This window comes from Corticium candelabrum, chromosome 6, assembly GCF_963422355.1.
Source record: "Corticium candelabrum chromosome 6, ooCorCand1.1, whole genome shotgun sequence".
Classification (NCBI taxonomy): Eukaryota; Metazoa; Porifera; class Homoscleromorpha; order Homosclerophorida; family Plakinidae; genus Corticium; species Corticium candelabrum.
Window position 1 is genome coordinate 4,684,467 of NC_085090.1, and position 18,415 is coordinate 4,702,881.

The window sequence follows — 18,415 nt, forward strand, 5'->3', positions numbered from 1 at the left end:
TGACAGCGAGCATTTCTTTCTCTACTTGTGGGAGAGCTCTTTCAGCAGTTGTGAGTGTCCGTGATGCGTACGCTACTGGCTTGCCTTGCTGCATGAGACATGCCCCTAAGCCACTCTGTGACGCGTCCGCTTGCACTGTGACCGGTTGCTCAGGATCACAGAATGCAAGCACTGGATCACTAGCAAGTGCCTGCATCATGCTGTGTATCCCATTTCCACTTGCTTCCGTCCTTCATCAAATCTCTGAGTGGGGCTGTGATATCGGAATCCGCTGGAATATAGGGGGCCAAGAACTTAACATGCCTAGCAGTCGCTGCACAGCTTGCTTGTCTTGGGGCTTTGGCATACCCGCAATTGCCTCAGTCTTTTCCGGATCCAGTCGCTGTCCCTGTTGACTAAGAATGTGACCAATATACTTCACTTGGCGAACCTTGTACTGTAGCTTCTGGAGACTGAATCGCACATTCCTTTCTCTTGCTCGTTGTAACACCTGAGCGAGGGCTTTGTCATGTTCCTCTTTCGTCTTGCCTGCCACAATCAAGTCATCCGCAATCATGTAAACGTTTGGGATGTCCCAAATGTGCGATCGTCCCCTTCTTGCAGCACTTCACTGGCAGAAGCCAGTTCAAACGGCATCCTTGTGAAGCACTTTCTACCCCATGGGGTGCTGAATGCACACATCCTCGCTGACTCGTTAGACAATTTGACGTGGCAGAAGGCATTCTTCATGTCGACTACTGTGAATACCGCTTTGCCAACCAGTTGGGCTTGGACACCTGCCATTGTTGGTATTTGGTGTCTCTCCCTTTTGATGACTTTTGTTGCGTCGTTGCTGACTATATTATTGTTCTGTTGCAGCTCGCTTACAGTGTGTACGCAATACAATACCAGACTACACAAAGTACTATATAGTGTCATAGTCTATATATATGTTAATGACTACTAGGTGTAGTCCCATAGTCGCTTACTCTACTACACTCCCTTCCACTAAATCTCTCGATATCTCCTGGGGTCTTCTATTGTTCCTTGTGGGATATCGTCGATTTTCTCTCTCTGTTGACTTCTCAATTGGTTTCTTTGTTGGCATGTTATCAGTCTCTTCAGACTGTGTCTCTGTTAACTCAGGGTGGCTAGGAGTAGTTGGTACTGAGTTTTCCCCGGTAGAGTCCGTTGATGAGATTGTCTTCTCAGCATTCACTTCGGAATAATTTCCAGCTTGTGATGGAATCATAGTCGCCGTACTATCATGAGTATTGGAAGTTTGCTCCTGATGTACATCCTGTGGAAAACTTCTGATATCACGATGTAATATATGGTCTACATGAACATACCTAGCCTGACCATTCACATTTACAAAATAGTTACTCGGTCCCAGTTTCTGGACTACTGTTCCAGAGAGCCACCGTCCCCGACTATCTTGTCTTGGGTTCCATACTGCTACTGATTCTTCAGGTAACATCTCACGATTTCTGGATGCAGCTTCTGTTTGGCTCTCCTGTCTGTCTCGAATCTCTCCTCCAACTGTAGGTTTAACAAGACTTAGTCTTGTTCGTAAGACTCTCTTCATTAGCAATTCGGATGGCGTTTTTCTCGTTGAGGTATTTGGAGTCGACCTATACTGCAGCAGTAATATAGATATTTGATGTCGAATAGTGCGTCCTCTAGGTCGTGCCTCCATAGATCTCTTGAAGATTTGAACTGCTCGTTCTGCTTGTCCATTGCTCGATGGGTGATACGGAGGGGTGAGTTGGTCTTTGACACCATTTCCTATCATGAAATCCTGAAATTCTACTGACCTGAATTGTGGACCATTATCTGTCACCAATCGTCCTGGAATGCCATGAAAACTAAAAACTCGCCTCACCACCTCTATTGTCCTACTAGCCGTTGTACTAGTGCCCATTTCATGCACTTCCAACCATTTCGTAAAAGCGTTAATAATAATAAGATAATGTTGACCTTACAACTCTGCGAAATCCGCGTGAACTCTCTCCCAAGGTGCTGTGAGATACATACATGGATGAGGAATACCAGCAGGCGGTTTCTTCCTCTGACTTTGGCAAATTTCACATTTCTTGCACAATTCTTCCAAACGTCATGTCCAAACTCGGCCACCAGATATACGATCTAGCTAATGCTTTCATTCGATTTGAATCCAGGTGATTTTCGTGAAGATCTGCTAGAACTCTTGACTGTAATGTTTGCGGTATTATCACACGTGTTCCCCAAAGTAAACAGCTCTCTTCAACGCTAAGTTTATCTGACCGTCGTGAGTAGGGTTGTAACCTTGGATCCATGTGACTTTTCCAGTTCCATCCAGACAACGTATACTGGTATGCCCGTCTCAAAATTGGATCTGCTTTAGTCACTTGTGCTACTTCTGCTGCTGTTACAGGTTGATTTTTACAGCAATCCACATGGTACAATTCCCGGTTAGGGTCTATGACATTCACCTCCATTGGCAGTCGGGACAGCATATCTGCTTCCTTATTCTCCTCTCCAGCCATATACTCCAGGTTGTACTCATATGCACTTAAAATTAGTGCCTACCTCTGCAGCCTTGCTGCTGCTAACGCTGGGATGCCCTGTTTAGGTCCCAGAATTTTGAACAAAGGTTTGTGATCTGTCACTAGTGTAAATCTTCGACCAATGAGGAACTCGTGGAAATGACGAACGCCGAAAATGATTGCCAGTGCGTGCTTCACGCTCTATTTGGGCGTAGCCCTTTTCTGCTGATGACATTGTCCGTGAAGCAAATGCCACTGGTCTCTCCAATCCATCCTCAAACTCGTTACTCAAACAGGCTCCTATTCCATATGGGGATGCGTCACATTTGAGGTTGACTGTTCGAGACAAATCATAGTGCGTAAGAAACCCAGAATGTAATAACTTGTTCTTTGCTGCATTGAATGCGGCCCTGTGTTTCCTTGTCCATCTCCACTGTCTTCCTTTTTGACGTAACTCATACAATGCTTGTAGAGTATTCGACAGATTCGGTAAGAAAATGGCTGTAATAGTTCAACAGCCCCAGAAATGCCTTCAACTCAGTCACATGTCTTGGCTCAGGTGCTTCCCTGATAGCCTTGACCTTGTCTTCTGTAGGCTTCAGACCTTCGTGATCTACCCTGTGACCTAAGTATGTCATCTCAGACTGTGTTGTCTTTGACCTCCCACTACTACTACTTTGCATGCTAAATGCCGTCTCGTGGTCTGTTGTTGATCCGTGTCTGCGCCTGTCTCCTCGCAAAGCTATCGTTACTTGTCTTGCCGATTCAAAAGCTTGCGCTATTCGTACAGCTTTCTCGAGTGTTAAGTCAGCTTCCGCTAGAAGTTTCTGCGGTAGGGCTTCTACTAGTAATCCACACACGAATTGGTCCCTCAACGCAACTGACAACTTGTCTCCGAACTCACAGTGTTTAGCTAGACGACGCAATTCTGACAAGAACACCGTAACAGTCTCACCTTCTTTCTTTTGTCTCTTGTAATAACGGAATCGCTCGGTTATGACAGTCTTCTTTGGCTCGCAGTGATTTCTCAGTTGCTAAATGATATCATCAAGCTCCAAATCTTGCGGTTGGCGAGGTCGTACCAAGGTCCGCAACAAACTGTAGGTCGATGCACCCACAGACGTTAGAAAGATTGCCTTCTTACGAGCTACGTGCTCGTCTGCCATCGCTACTGCGTTTGGCAGGCAGTAAAGCTCGAACCTTTCATTGTAGTCGTCGATGTTTTCTACTCCTGCTCGGAATTCGCCCAACAACCCGTGTTTCAAATTCGCGGCTGCACTCGCCATCCTCGTCGCCACTGTTGCGTCGTTACCGACTATATTATTGTTCTGTTGCAGCTCGCTTACAGTGTGTGCGCAATACAATACTAGACTACACAAAGTACTATATAGTGTCATAGTCTATGTATGTATATATATATATATATATATATATATATATATATATATATATATGTTAATGACTACTAGGGGTAGTCCCATTGTCCCTTACTCTACTACAACTTTGTTGATGGGTGTGGGATCCAGACAGATCCTCATGTTCCCATTCTTTATTTCTGTTATCACGAGATTGTGAAGCCAGTCAGTCGGGCCCTCAACGTCTTCTATAATACCTTGTTGCTGCAGTTTTGCCAACGTCTGTTGCAGTTTGATTCTCTTTGCATATGGTATGACTCGCAGATGCAGTACCACCGGAATAGCGTCTGCTTGAAGCTGGATGTCATACTCTTAGTCATACTCTCCTATTCCTTTAAACACAACCTTGTTCTGCTCGATGAGTTGTTGCCTGGTGTGACCTGGTTGTATATCCACAGACACCACATTGTCAACACGCTTGATGAGATCCAAGTCCTCACATGCTGCTCTTCCAAGGATAGCTAGGTTTTCGTTGATAACATAAAACGTGAGCCTCTTTCTGCAGCTCGCCTTGCTTCTGCTGACTAAACAACTAACTTGAGTTGTGCCTCTGAGTATGATTTGACCACCACAAATTCCTGTAAGAATCTTGCTGGTGGACTGCAATTTGTCTTAAGAACTCTGTACACCTTAAAAGGCAAGGTGATTGCTTGGGCCCAGGTGTCCAGCTTAAAATCAATCTGCGCACGCTCCAGATCAAGGCGTTCCGTCCCTTCTGCCGTGTCCCGTATATGTCCTATGAATATACGTGACATCAGCAGCTCTTCGTTCTCGTCGCTGCTTGCTTCATCTGCATCCTCGACCTGGCATTCGACCTGCCTAATTTGCCTGGCCGATTGCAGACAGACTTTGGCCAGATGGTTTCTCTTGTGACATCCTGAACACGTCTTTCCGTAGGCGGGGCACTGTCGAGGTGGGTGAAAGCCACCGCAATACTTTCATGCCGCTTGCCTCTTCTTGGATGACTTGCCACTATCGTGAATCCTCGAGCTCAGATTGGGCATAGTGTCTGGCTCCTTGCGTCGCTGCTTCTGTGTACCTTGAACGTCGCATATAAGTACTTTCATCGCCTCTTTGTTCATAGCTTGCACCTGCTCTTTTGTTGCTTCTGCTGCTCTGCATATATCCAACGCTTTCTGCAAAGTAAGGTCTGATTCTCGCAATAATCTCTCTTTCGCGCGTTCGTCGCTGACTCCAAACACGATCTTATTGCGCATAACAAGATCGCGTTGGTCACTGAATTCGCACAACGCCGCTTTTACTTTCATTTCGGTAACCCATTGATCTACCGCCTCACCTTCTAACTGGTCTTTCGACCAGAATCTGTGTCTCTCGTATACAGTGTTGCGCCTGGGGTTGCAATATGTCTTGAATTGCTGGAGTACAGCGTTGAAATCCTGTCTAGAATCAGGTTGCTCTGCTTCCTGTGGCGGGAGCACGAACGTCTGGTCGATCTGTTGGGATTCAGGCCCAGCCACATGAAGAAATATGGCCGTCTGCGTGGCGGGTGGCGTTTTGTCTAACTCAGACACCTGAAAGTAAAAACGGAATTGCTGTTCACACTTGCGCCACGTTTCAGAGAGGTTGCGGTCGCAAAACAACATTACTTCTTGTGGCTTGATACGTTCCATCCTGACACCATGTAATGCTTTCGGTTGTATTATGAGGTCTCGTACCGCAACTCAACACAGCTAAGTTACTCGCTGAATAGCGCTTTAGCATACATTCTACTACGCATGCTCGAAGTCTTGAACTAATAGAGTCACTACTGTCACAACTAAGAAGTTTGCATGTTTACTTCCATGACAGGGTTTGAACGAATGCGTATTGTATAGCTAGGACTCGGCGTTTCATTCAGCAGACAATCTGAAAATTTCGTTGGACGTGTTACTCACAAACGCGAAGCGCCTACGGATACCCTACAACTAGTTATTGAAACAACTCCGGAGTGCATCCGGTGGCCATGGCAGTCAAGTCATTTTTAGCCACTAACATGTCGGGTGTTTAGGGCAAAGAATAGACAGGGTGCGGTCATTCTTTGCTAGGTAGAGGTAATGTCTGAGCGGGAACTGCGCAGATAAGACCTCAAGTATCAACCATATATTTAGTATTTTGTGCGACCACCTCCATTTCTAATGCACTCATCTAATCGATTAGGATAGTGAGTAAAAAATTTTTTATTTTAATAGCGGTGAGTGATTCCCAAGCGTTTGTTATTGCTTCTTCCAATTCGTATTGCGTTGACGAACGTCTTTTCTCAATTTGTCGTTTTTTCCAGCTACACAAACTTTCTATCGGGATTAATTAAGTCGAGAGAATTGGCGGGCCAGTCAAGTACGTGCGTACACACACACACACACACACACACACACACACACACACACACACACACACACACACACACACACACACACACACACTATCCATACACTATCCAATGCGCCTCGATCTCCAGACCTCTCAGCAACAAAAGCGTTTATTTCAATGCTATATAGGCAATCCAGCTGTGAACGACGAGCAAAAAGACTATTCACACCGTTATGAATAATCACTTAGAAAAATGCAGCGTAGCAAAAGTACATAATTCGTGTAAAAAATTCATGTTCTACAAGGCAAAATGCGCGCATAAATCAGCAGTGACACAAAACACCAATCGAATTGTCCACCATTCATCGCTCATCATCCAGACGCACTAGGAAGACTCGTAACAAGGATTCACATAGTTCTGCTCTGATGACGAGGTGTTCTGCTGCCCGTTGTTCCTAGAATGTCAAATTGACAAGACGTAGTCAGTTTTAAGTTAAGCTGCAGTCGTGTGCCTAAACTATATAATTTGCTTGATGCAGGTTTATCCTGACATATTGCCAGTTTACTCGGGAAGCCCAAATAGATTAGCATTACCTATACATTCTGTACCCAGTCACTACTGCAGAGTGCGGGAGATCTGCATCAGTTCCAACCCCTCAAGTCTTGTTTCTAGTCTAGTAGCCAAGCGTTATTGCACATTGAAATATACTGTTCCATTCCAGTTGATGTAAGGGCCATAGTCATAATTGTCAACAAACAATAATTTTAAATGTAAACCGTTATAAAATGATAATGTGTCCATGCATTTCATCATGCAGCTCTGATACATTATAGAATATCGTAAGCATAACATACATCATCGACTACTCATTTCTGAAGTATACTAACATCGAATAGCTAAAGAGCTATACGTAAGAACATGGAGCATCTATACTGAGTACTAGTATAACACTACTGTCTGTTCCCCATAAGTGTGAACTTTGAAAATTATCAATATCTCTGCTGTTTAGTGGACTTTCGCGATGATCTCGGTATCGTTAGAAACCGCTAGGTCTGAAATTTCTGTTTATCAATTATCTAGGCCTTTCCTGTAAACGAAACGGAAGGATAATACTTGTGCATATCAAACACAAACGGGTGGAGCAATGGCTATTATCCAATTATCTTGTAAGACCAACAGATCAGCAACTGGAACCATTTAAGATAATTGGTATAATATGGTCCAACTGGAGCAGCTTTTAGTGCTCTAATAAGCACACCTGGTGTGACCTCTACTTTATTACTCACTCCGAGTTCACGCTTATGGGGAACAGACAGTAGAGTTAGTCACTCTAAACATCTATTAGTATAGTTAATCAATTAACTAAAAGGAAAATATCAAAATACTTAATAAGCAATTCCATAACTAGATAATTAAATTAAAAAATTAATATACGTACTACTGGTCTAATAGACAATAAAAACATAAATTTGAGAATATATGAAAACAATTATAATAAATTAGACATTTGTTACACAAATTCAACAAACACTCTTGAAAACTCAAACGTTACTGCACTCAACCTATCACCATCATGTAGCTATGTTTATTTAAGTTTGGCAGTCTCTTCTGTACCTCATGTTGTACGAACGCCTTTTTCGTACCAATACGATCACCGATATTACAGACAAGATCACAATACTCAGGCATCCAACACCTGCCCATGTAGCAGAAGAGTTGTTTCTCTTTGACTGCTCATCCTTCGATCCTCCTGAAAATTTAAAGCAGATAGTTTTATAGATGTAAATGTTTCTACGTGTATAAATGGCCGGCACATTACTTGTCTCTTGACAGTTCTCACCGACAAAGCCAGACGAACAGCTATACATATATTAAACCATCTCAGAGTCGTATTTGCAAGACATCTGCGAGTCTCGCTTAGCCAGACCCTACAGCCATGTTATACCAAGCATGACACGTTGCGGGAGTCTAGCTTCGCGAGCCTAGTGAATGCATGTATGCGAGGAAATAGCATTAGTTTTACCTGCAATTTCCAGTATATGGATCACATGTTCCGCCGTTCTGGCATGTACAGGTGAATTTGCAGTTGGGCCCATGGAGACCGAGCGGGCATGGGTCCGTGCAAATCGCACCTCTCCAACCGTGACGACATTCACAACGACCGCTGACGTGACTGCAGCTGATAGTGTTCGATCTTTTGCAGAGACAAGAGTGCCTGCAATCGTGACCGAACGTCCACTCGGTACAGATATGCTCACATCTAAAACAAAATTGCTATTGCGTAATGAATATAAAGTAGAATTGCTTTACTCACGATTTTCCGTAATATCCAGTAGGACAAGTGCAACTTCCAGTGACGTGGTCACATGATGCTCCATTCTGGCACTTGCAAGGAAGGCACCCAAGACCATATGTTCCTGTTGGACACGCCTTATCGCAGTTCATTCCCTGCCATCCAGCCGCGCAGTTACATGCTCCTGTAACTGGTTCACACGAAGCAGCGTTTTGGCATGAGCACCTCTGAGCACAATTCGGTCCAAAATGGTCACCACTACATGCTAACAGAGTGTAAAAAATTTACGATACAGAAGAGTGAACAAATACAAAAAGGCAAAGACAACATCAAACAGAAAAGGAATGCCTTTCACGGAAACACAAAATCTCAAGAGCATTGGTATTAGTAAGAGCAACAAGTCTAGACCAATAATAAAAAATTATAATATAATAAACAGTAGTTTCAGAAATTTAAGAATAGTTTTTAATTCCTAAAGCCCAAGAGATCTGATTTTTACATGTATGGACTGGTGTTTAGCCCAATCAATGTAAGCAAAGTAATTCTGGAATCAGTTGCTATTACTCAAGAATCTTTACGTATGTTTCGCTTTACGTCAATCTTATTCTATCTGCCAATCTAACTTAACATATTACATTTTGATTAAATCTTGTCAGCATATCTCACAGTGTAGTACTTCTCTATTACTTCAACAAAGACGTACACCAATGTGTAGGCACTCCTGTAGCTATAACTTTGTACTCCTAGAGACTACACTGCGTTTTACCTAAATTATTTGAATTTACACTAAAAATAGGGTACTCCTGACTAACTAATTGGGCATACAAAAATATCAACTATAAATCTCATTGTGAATATGTAGCCTGTGCAAAAATTCTTACATTTACCTTATGCGTATAGTTCTGTTTCTACAAAACCGATGCCATTAAAGCGTATATAGACGTAGCAATACGTCAATCTAAGGCAAGATGCTCCAAATTCATAATTTGATGTGCGCTCGCCAGCCACTGTACGCCATTCTCACAACTCGTAGAGTGCAAGATGCGCCCGCATTGTACGCCATTCTCATAACTGGTAGAGTGCCGCTGCCAGACATTGTCAGCCTGAAGGTGTGAACGCCTCACATTAATTACCCCCAAGGTGTTTTTCACTGCGCGCTCTTTTCGAGCTCAAACTTCGGCTGTGAACATGTCTAAGTATCAAATTTCTACTCGTGCGTTGTTTTTTTGCAAAACTACACGTTTCTAGGCTTCTGAGGTAGCCATTGTCCTATTGCATGTCGATCACCAACTTTGCTCAAACCGAATGCAACTCGGCTGTATGTTGGAACGTTGTATTTGAAGACATTTGTAGATGACAGATTGCCAAACGGACGCAAAATAAATTTTTTAGACAAATGTAGCTAAGTGACTCTAACACTTACGGGGTGATTGTAGAAGGGGACGGTCTGAGATGTGAAAAATAGCTCCTAAACTTTGTTACGTGTATGGAAATGTAGTTCTGTGCTGAATTTCGTGGCTGTTTGCAAGAGCGTTGTTCAGAAATTTGCAAGAACATGTCGCTAGAGGGGACGTTTCATGGCAACTATATGACTAATTACCAACATCTTGCTGCTCTAAACTGCTCTATACTGCAATCTAGCTAGACAGCCAACATCCTCAACACATTTCACATGTTTCTACGTGCTTCTTACCTTATTAGTAGTACCAAGAACCATCTCAAATACAACAATTTAGCAATCTAGTCCAATGTCACGCCGTGAATTCGCCGCGAGACGAACCAGACCGCTTCATGTAGCTCATTATCAGTCGAAGACGTCCCCAAAACTCCTCTATTCTCTCAATAAGGTTTTTAATCAACCTACAGACAAAGTCAAGCCCATAATCGAACGGATTACGCACGGCCGGATCCAGATGGGGAATTCAGGGGGTTTCAACCCCCTCTTTTCCAATTGGCGTGGTTCAACAATTTTATATAATTTCATTAGAAAAGAGAAAATTAGTAATGCTATAAATAACTGCTACCAGGTGAACTCCTCTTTCAAAAATTCCTGGATCCGGCCCTGTTACGAGTAAGAAAACGTGAATCACGGTGGGCAAGTCTGCTCCGTTTGAGTCTTTTACGCCGAAAACGTCTCCCAAAACGGTCGCTTGGCCAAAACCGTTCGCAGAAGCAAGAAACAGGTCGCCGAACGGTTTACGCAAGAAATAACGGTTGTATTCGAAATCTTTCGATGTCAAACGTCTGAACCAATTACGGAGACTAACCAATTACATCGCAACTGACGATTGCTTGGCAAACAAATAACCAGGCGGAGCTATTGGAACGCACGTGCAACAAATTATATACTGAATGCTCATTGGTCGTCGCTAGAGAAAATGGCGGACAGAGATAGCACCACATCCATAATATGCTTGTGATACATGATTTGAATTCAAAATGGCCAGATATTTGTCCCACTAGTCATACTGAAACTAATCGAATTATTGAATTTTGGAAGACCTTTTCGTTCGTTAGGGCTTGCCATCTACTGTTGTCACAGATAACGGACCTCAATTTGTTTGAGAACAATTTGAGTCATTTCTTGAAAAGAAAGGTATTCAGCATATACGACCATCATTATACCATCCACAAGCAAACGGTGGAATAGAGAGGTTCAACCAAGGTGTGAAATAGGTTTGAGAACACATTTGTTACAAGGCAGATTCTTTCCTGAAGCAATCAGACGGATGTTGATAAATTACAGAGCAACACCTCATGCGTTGACAAGGCGATCATCAGCGGAAATGTTGATAAATAGGAAATTTCGCCTTTCCTTGCATGCAATTTTACCAAAACAAGTGAATGACAGAGATAGTGTAAATGGGGATATGAAAGAAGAGAATGCTACTTTGAGAGAAACAACAGAAGGTACAACAAAAGGATTAGACAAGTACAGCGCAAACTAAAAGAGAGAGTGGGTAGAGAACAGACTGCTAAGGAGCATTGTTTGAAGGGGGGGGGGGGGGTGATTTGGTGAGAGTCCAACATTCAGTAAGAAAAAGCAAATTTGCACCCAAGATTATCCGAGCCCTTGCAGGTGGTAGAAAATAGAGATCACGATACTTATTGTTTGAGTGATAGTACTACAGATGGCATGCGGACAGATTGGTATCGGTGCCAACGGAAACAACGGCAGTTGGGGTAGAGGAGAAAGACGAGTTGCCAGAAGAGGAGAGGACAACAAGAAGCACGGGTAGTGAGGCGACAGAGAGGAAAGAGAACAGCTTTCTGCAAGACCATCAAGATTGCGAAGGGCCTCAACATGACATAAAGAGTGGTAGAAATGCTTGTAGGCACTATGCCGCTTGACCCAAAACATTTCTTACAAAGATCCAAAAGAGGTTTTCTCTTTGATTAATCTACATTGTGGTGACTATCAGCTTAGGAACATCATTTTGTTAGGGCTGTTGTGGAAATGTGTGTGTGTGTGTGTGTGTGTGTGTGTGTGTGTGTGTGTGTGTGTGTGTGTGTGTGTGTGTGTGTGTGTGTGTGTGTGTGTGTGTGTACTAAAAAAGATTTCGATCTCGTGCAAAAGGTCATACTAAGATTGTAGAAGTCTCGTTCCGGCACGTGCATCTCTGAGCGCAATTCCGCCCAAATCTGTCACCACTGTATGTCACATGCAAAAGCAAATTAATGGTATACATCGCAAATACAAATCCGAAATTATATAATTTAAAAAATTATTGAATTTATACAGTAACTAAGATTTTATATATTTTGTGTAATCGATTATACACCAACCTGTTTGGCATGACGGCCCAGACAGCCCTGCAGAGCAAAGACACTTAAATGGAGCCTTACAGGTTCCACCGTTCGCAGCACAGCCAGTATCACATTCAGCTTCAACAATTATGCGCAAAGACATCATGTAGCATAAAATGAAAGTTATAGATTGCGCAAGTACACTTACGTGTTGTACATCCAGATCCCGTCCATCCGGAAGAGCAATGGCATCGTCCCGGACTCGTGCACGTTCCCGAGTTCTTGCAAGTGGGCGAGCAGACAGCTGCAATCAACACATTCCTAGTCACCATTCTGGCTGATTAATGATCACACGAGCACTGACGTTTGCATTCGTTGGCTAGGGCTGAGTATCCAGGACAACAGAAGTAGCTGGTTTGGGACACAGTGAAGTACGTCGTTCTGTAGCCAGTTGTATATCGAACGCTACATGTAGAAAGAAGACGATGACGTCATTGACCAATTTGAGATAGCTAAACTGTATGGAGATAACCGTATCACTGTGCAGGAAGATGAGCCCCAGAAGGAACAGGACGTCCTGGACTTCACCGTGTATTGCTGCACCACAGTTTTTATTCGAGACACAGGCAAGCTACTCACATTAGATCACGATCAAAAATGTCCATAAACTGTACAACGTATCTAACGTATCTCTCCGAGTGCTATGGGAGCGGCTACAGCAGCAAATGTGTACCCCTGCGTCACAATTGCAGCTTAGAGTGACAACACACACTCATACAAAATAGCGTCAGACAATGGCACTAACGATGAACTACAAGTAGGTCAAGCCCCTTGATATGCGCTATTATACAAACCCCTGACACCAGATGACCTAAAGGTTGCAATTGTAGACTACGAACAAACCTATCTTGCTACTACAAAAAGATTTCGTATCTGCAGACCTGCCGAGGTCCGTACTTTCGTACCTAACACGACTTGTGCTGACGTTTGGACCCGTCAGACTGCCAGCGCATCCTATAAAAATGACATCAACAAAATGATACTCAGCGTTTCCTTTCCCAAAGCTAAGAGAACATCGTCATTCAACAACAAAAAGAAGATGGCTAATGACGTTACCCGTTGCACAATTGCAGCACATATGCTAATTTAGGAAATCGATTCACCAATCTTAGCCCCGCCCAGCTGTGTGTGTACGTGCGTGCGTGGGTGCGTGCGTGTGTTGCTTGAGTGCGTGCGTGTGTGTATAGCAGCCACTGCCAGTACTACATCCTGCTTTGTAAGGGAATTGAGAACGCACATCGGTGTCTAACTCATCCACAACCGGTTTATACTTCTAAGAGCACTACCTAAACCCGATCGGACACGCCTTATAACTGCCGAAGTGGTCACGCATCTCCGTGGTCACCCATGTTACTGCTCTGCATGCAATTAACTAAACTGAAATCTAACGGAAATACACCCTGATCTCAAAATATAGGCTTTATCGTGAAACTTCGTGCTTCGCTACTTTCAGCCCAGCCATCGCTTTTGTAGCGGAGGAAACGCGTGTTATGAATGGAGCATGCGCCAGGCTATGCTCCGCCTACACCAAATCAATTGCCTCTGTTATCTTGCCAGTAAACTACACGAAAAGTACAAGGGAATGGTAAATATAGAAGGATCGTGAGTTTTAAGGCCTTATAACTGCTCTCTGTAACGAAAGTAGGATGTTAGACGCCGTTTTCTCGCAGCAGACTTGACCTTCTCCTCCCACAAAAGCCGAAGCTAGCGCAATAAAACTCAACAAAAATTAGCGACAGTCTTTGCTCTATCTATCTACTAGAAGAAACAAGCACAAGGTTCAAGCATGTCAAGAAAGTTTTCGTATTAATTAAATGCCCTCTTTGGAAACGCCAAATTTTCAATATCGACATAAATGACAATTTATCATTTGAACGACCGCACAAAAGTGTATTCACGTAATATGGAATATGTATGGACATTGGGAGTCAATAGAATATACGAAACAAAGTAAGGAAAGGCGTCTGACGTTATCTTTCAAAAATAACTGGGCGGTGCAACTCAGAATGCAACAAGAATCAATCAAGGCAGCCTATTAATGTCCATCAAACATTAGTTGTAACTGCAAATTTGCAACGCACTTGAACGGCATAAATTCGTACCTATCTCGACGAGTGCAAACGTGGGAACCAGTCAGGTTGTGAGCGTATCCCGTGTAGAAAAGTGTTACAAACAAGATGATAACTGTCACTCCAGCAGCTGGACGCAGCGTCATATTGTAGAACACCAACACTTCAGCCAACTTCCTGCAAATGCTAATATTTTTGGGAAATGGCCTGCACTCCCCTACTGTCTCAACCGTTTCTTAAGAATTGGGTAATCGTTAATGAAGGCATTCTGCTGAAAGAGCAACATTCAAATTAAATTTTTACGTTAACTACCAAGGTTCCTATAGACCTTATTTACAATTATTGCAATTGCAAAAAACAGGCATCGAAGAAATCACATTCCCAATGGGTATCCTACACGATCAGACACACAAGCGAATCAAGAACTTTCTTCCAGCGTGCAAAAATTCTACAGCGGCATATACTCAAAAATGTATTGTACTTACTAACTACACAGTGCTGTGTGTACGCCCAATTGAATAATTGGCAGTCGTTCCTTGTTAATTAATACGGGGCACAACTGTACTTCCTGCTTTGAGTGATCGCAAGTCTTCTAATATTTTGAATCTGCTGCCTCCGTACTGCTGGACAATATTGTATGGGTTTTAAGGAATCTCTGTTCTTCTTTCAGCCTGGCATGCAGAAGCATCTCCACTTGGGATCTCCTGTCCTAGACTAATTTCTAGCTGCCACAACAGTTAGGGCAAGGAGAACGGAAGCTCAATGCCAAATTGCCTTGTTAGAAGACCTACTGCATCACAAGGTGATGTACACAATACGTAATCTATATAAGAAATTTTTCTACTATCATAGCAATTTGTGAAGATCAAACTTTGAAAGAGTGAGCATTTGACGTCACCTCAGTGCTAGTTCAGGAAGTTCCGTCTTTTTTCTTGCATGAGTCTTCCTACTAAGAACTTCACCAAAGAAACATGCTTATAGTCAATAGACGTACACTTTACAGAATTGACAATACACATTTCCAAACGTATTTTTCAACAGGTAGTTCAGGATTAGAGGATTTTCAGTTGCAAGTGACAGGATTTCCTTTACTTCCAACTCAAAAGAAACAAATTTTAATTTGCGATATATTCCAAGTAAGCAACGTATACGTAGAGATCAATTGAGGCATCAACCTCAGTGCAGATAAATTGCATACTGCACTGAGGCTGTACATTCAACTTCGTGTATCTGCTGTTTTGTTCAATGTAGGCAAGATCATCACCTACTTAAATTGTTCTTTCAATATTTTTATGAGATCTGTCAAGTTTCCTGACATCGCACCTGTCACTTTCTTCGTGACTCTCAATGCATATGGAGAACGTCCAACTTCAGAATTGCATTGTCCATTGATTGCAGGAAGTATGATGCCATAAATTACAGAAACATTACTAATAAACTTGGTTTTAAATAAATTATAGGAAAGTTGACGTTAGCAAAACATACAATATATGTTGTCCTTACGATTTTGCTTTCCAGGTACACAATGTTACAACTTCTGCAACATGAGTCAAATTTGTCAACTATATGTTTCTAGCAGGTTGGTATACAGCTCAAATTCTTTATAAAGAATTTTGCTCAGAATGAAGAACTTATTTGCCTGAAAGGAGAACCAGTGTAGAGCACTAGTCAACAAGTAACTCAAACAGTACACTGCAAGGTGTGAAGTCAGAAGAACATAGAGAAGAAAACAGTATTGACATCTGGTATCTCTAGTATTGGGATTATTTGAAATATACTGAAGATCTAGGGTTTCTATAATTTTGATAGTTTTGTTGCTAAAGAGTACAAATTAAATAATCATTTTAAGTTGAAGCACGTTGTAATAAATGAAATCCTAGCTGCATGCATGCTATTTGTATGTTTGCTTGTCTATCTCTCCATCATGTCTGCTAGCTCTTAGATCTACCTATAGCTGAAAAACTACTGGCTTAGTCTAAACTACGGCTTTCCTAAAAATAGAACTACTTCTCTCTGCACAGTAGGTCTTGAAACGTTCTGAGATCAAAACAAAATACTACAGCGTCCGGGACTTTCCCCTTATCCGGGATTAATTGCAGCTACAAGGCAGATAGCCAAAGCATCTGTCCAAGGCAAAAAGTAAGCAATCTCACGCAACTGTATTCAGAAAATATCTATATATACTTACAATTGTTGAGTCATGCATGTCGTTCGACATAGATTCTATCAGTTGCGAAGATTCCTCCCCTTGTCTCTAGATTAATTAAAGACAGATAAGGTCTCCATAAGGCTTAGGGCCAGCGCTGACAATCCATATGGCGCTTGGCGAAAGGCATTGACAATGGCGCAGCTCTGGGACCAGACACCAAGGTCCATGCACTGCTGCAGGATGTTACTGCTAAGCCAGCGGTCCTACCACCCTTGGTCAATGCTGAGGTACTCATTTATACTCATGAGTCGAGAGAAGCAATTGCGTGCGAGTTCTTGGCCTAAGGAAATTACGCTTGCATGTGCCCTGCCATCAGTACTTGGATCCACGACCCAAAGATCCCTAATGTTTCCAAATGTAACAAGTTGAGCTACAGATGCACTCATGCACACTCACAATCACACACACACACACACACACACACACACACACACACACACACACACACACACACACACACACACACACACACACACACACACACACACACACACACTACCAATGCGCCTCTCCAGACCTCTCAACAACAAAAGCGTTATATTTCAATGATTTAGCTAGAGACTACCAGCTGTGAACGACGAGCATGACTGTGTGTGTGTGTGTGTGTGTGTGTGTGTGTGTGTGTGTGTGTGTGTGTGTGTGTGTGTGTGTGTGTGTGTGTGTGTGTGTTCGAAGACTGACCTCTCTTCATATGCGCTGTAGTACGTACATTTGTCTTGGGTGTAACAAGACTGAACAAGATAGGAAATACCATCAACATGAAATCTGCCAATGAAGAACCAATTGAACGTCAAATTCAATATCAGAGATTACAGTGGCTTGCTTACTTAAAACGAGTAATCGTCTTTCGTCCACAAAAGTGGTTGCTGAGAAGCAAGTTACATAATATGCAACGTCTTCAGCATGGTCCAAAGAACAGATGGATTGATACCACTGAATATTGACCTGTCATAAGCAAATGTCGGCACTTTCTCGCCAAAACTTCTTCTGCGATGCTGAAGTCTACAGTGGCCGGCTATTAGCAAAGTTTCGAGGTCGGGACCTGTCTGTGTCACTGTTTGTAAGCGAATGTGTGTGCGGGTGCGTTTGGGTGCGTGAGTGTAAGTATGTGATGGTGGGAGAGTGGGAGTGGGTGGGTACGGGCGTGTGCATGAGCGAGTAAGTAGATGTATATGTACCTGTCTGCATGTACTGTTGTCCAACACATATCAGTAAGACAGACAATGGAAAAAATCTATTTGTTGACAAGAAGGTAATAGATAGCAATATACAGTCACATACCATTGGCTGTTTGCTCATTGACAAGGACATGCTATGCAAGCAGACCCATTCCGACTTCCCAGTCGTCTGAGCATACTACAACAGCCATAAAACAATTAGTTACAAATTTTAATTGCCAATCATTTTTGCTCACGGTTTTCACAATTTACACAAACCCAATGCCCAACACAAGCTCACGTGCCGTTGACGGGGTTACACTTTCTGCCGTTGACACAACTGCAGGTTTTGTTGCATCCCAAACTGTAAGAATTTGCAGCAAATGTCTTTTTGCAGCGGTCACCGATAAATCCAGGAGGGCAACTACGAGTTTGTACATTCACCCTTTGCTGCGCACATATACAAACCTAGTAGTAATTGTTTCACCTGCAATATCCCGTATATCGATCACAGGTTCTGCCGTTTTGACATTTGCAGGTGAATTTACAGTTGAGTTCGAGAGAACCATCCAGGCATACATCCCTGAAGGTTTGCAATTCTCTTTCCGTCTTTACATTCACACTGAACGTTGACGTGAATGCAGTTGAAA

At 42.8% G+C, this 18,415-nt stretch overlaps 2 protein-coding genes across 2 annotated transcripts; both read right to left on the minus strand.

The window, feature by feature from the left end:
* Positions 1 to 964: 964 nt before the first annotated feature.
* LOC134180798 (uncharacterized protein K02A2.6-like) lies at positions 965 to 1,903 on the minus strand. Its single transcript, XM_062647984.1, has one exon. It carries the CDS (start codon positions 1,901 to 1,903, stop codon positions 965 to 967), a length of 939 nt encoding a protein of 312 aa, XP_062503968.1.
* Positions 1,904 to 8,540: 6,637 nt separating this feature from the next.
* Positions 8,541 to 18,205, minus strand: LOC134180799 (multiple epidermal growth factor-like domains protein 6). The gene is made up of 8 exons (XM_062647985.1): positions 18,045 to 18,205; positions 17,935 to 17,964; positions 17,290 to 17,373; positions 12,803 to 12,901; positions 12,635 to 12,735; positions 12,479 to 12,574; positions 12,310 to 12,408; positions 8,541 to 8,788 (listed from the first exon to the last, which is right to left on the minus strand). The coding sequence occupies exons 1-8, from the start codon at positions 18,203 to 18,205 to the stop codon at positions 8,541 to 8,543; spliced, it is 918 nt and encodes a 305-aa protein (XP_062503969.1).
* Between the last annotated feature and the right edge of the window lie 210 nt (positions 18,206 to 18,415).

Bases quoted from the DNA above. Each gene is read 5' to 3' on its own strand.
- LOC134180799 (XM_062647985.1), bottom strand. From the start codon at position 18,205: ATGTACAAACTCGTAGTTGCCCTCCTGGATTTATCGGTGACCGCTGCA. The intron at 17,965-18,044 runs GTTTGTGTAAAT...TGGCTGTTGTAG, and splicing joins GAGCTTGTGTTGGGCATTGG to TATGCTCAGACGACTGGGAA. The intron at 17,374-17,934 runs GTCTGCTTGCAT...CTTCATTGGCAG, and splicing joins CGACTGGGAAGTCGGAATGG to ATTTCATGTTGATGGTATTT.
- LOC134180798 (XM_062647984.1), bottom strand. From the start codon at position 1,903: ATGGGCACTAGTACAACGGCTAGTAGGACAATAGAGGTGGTGAGGCGA.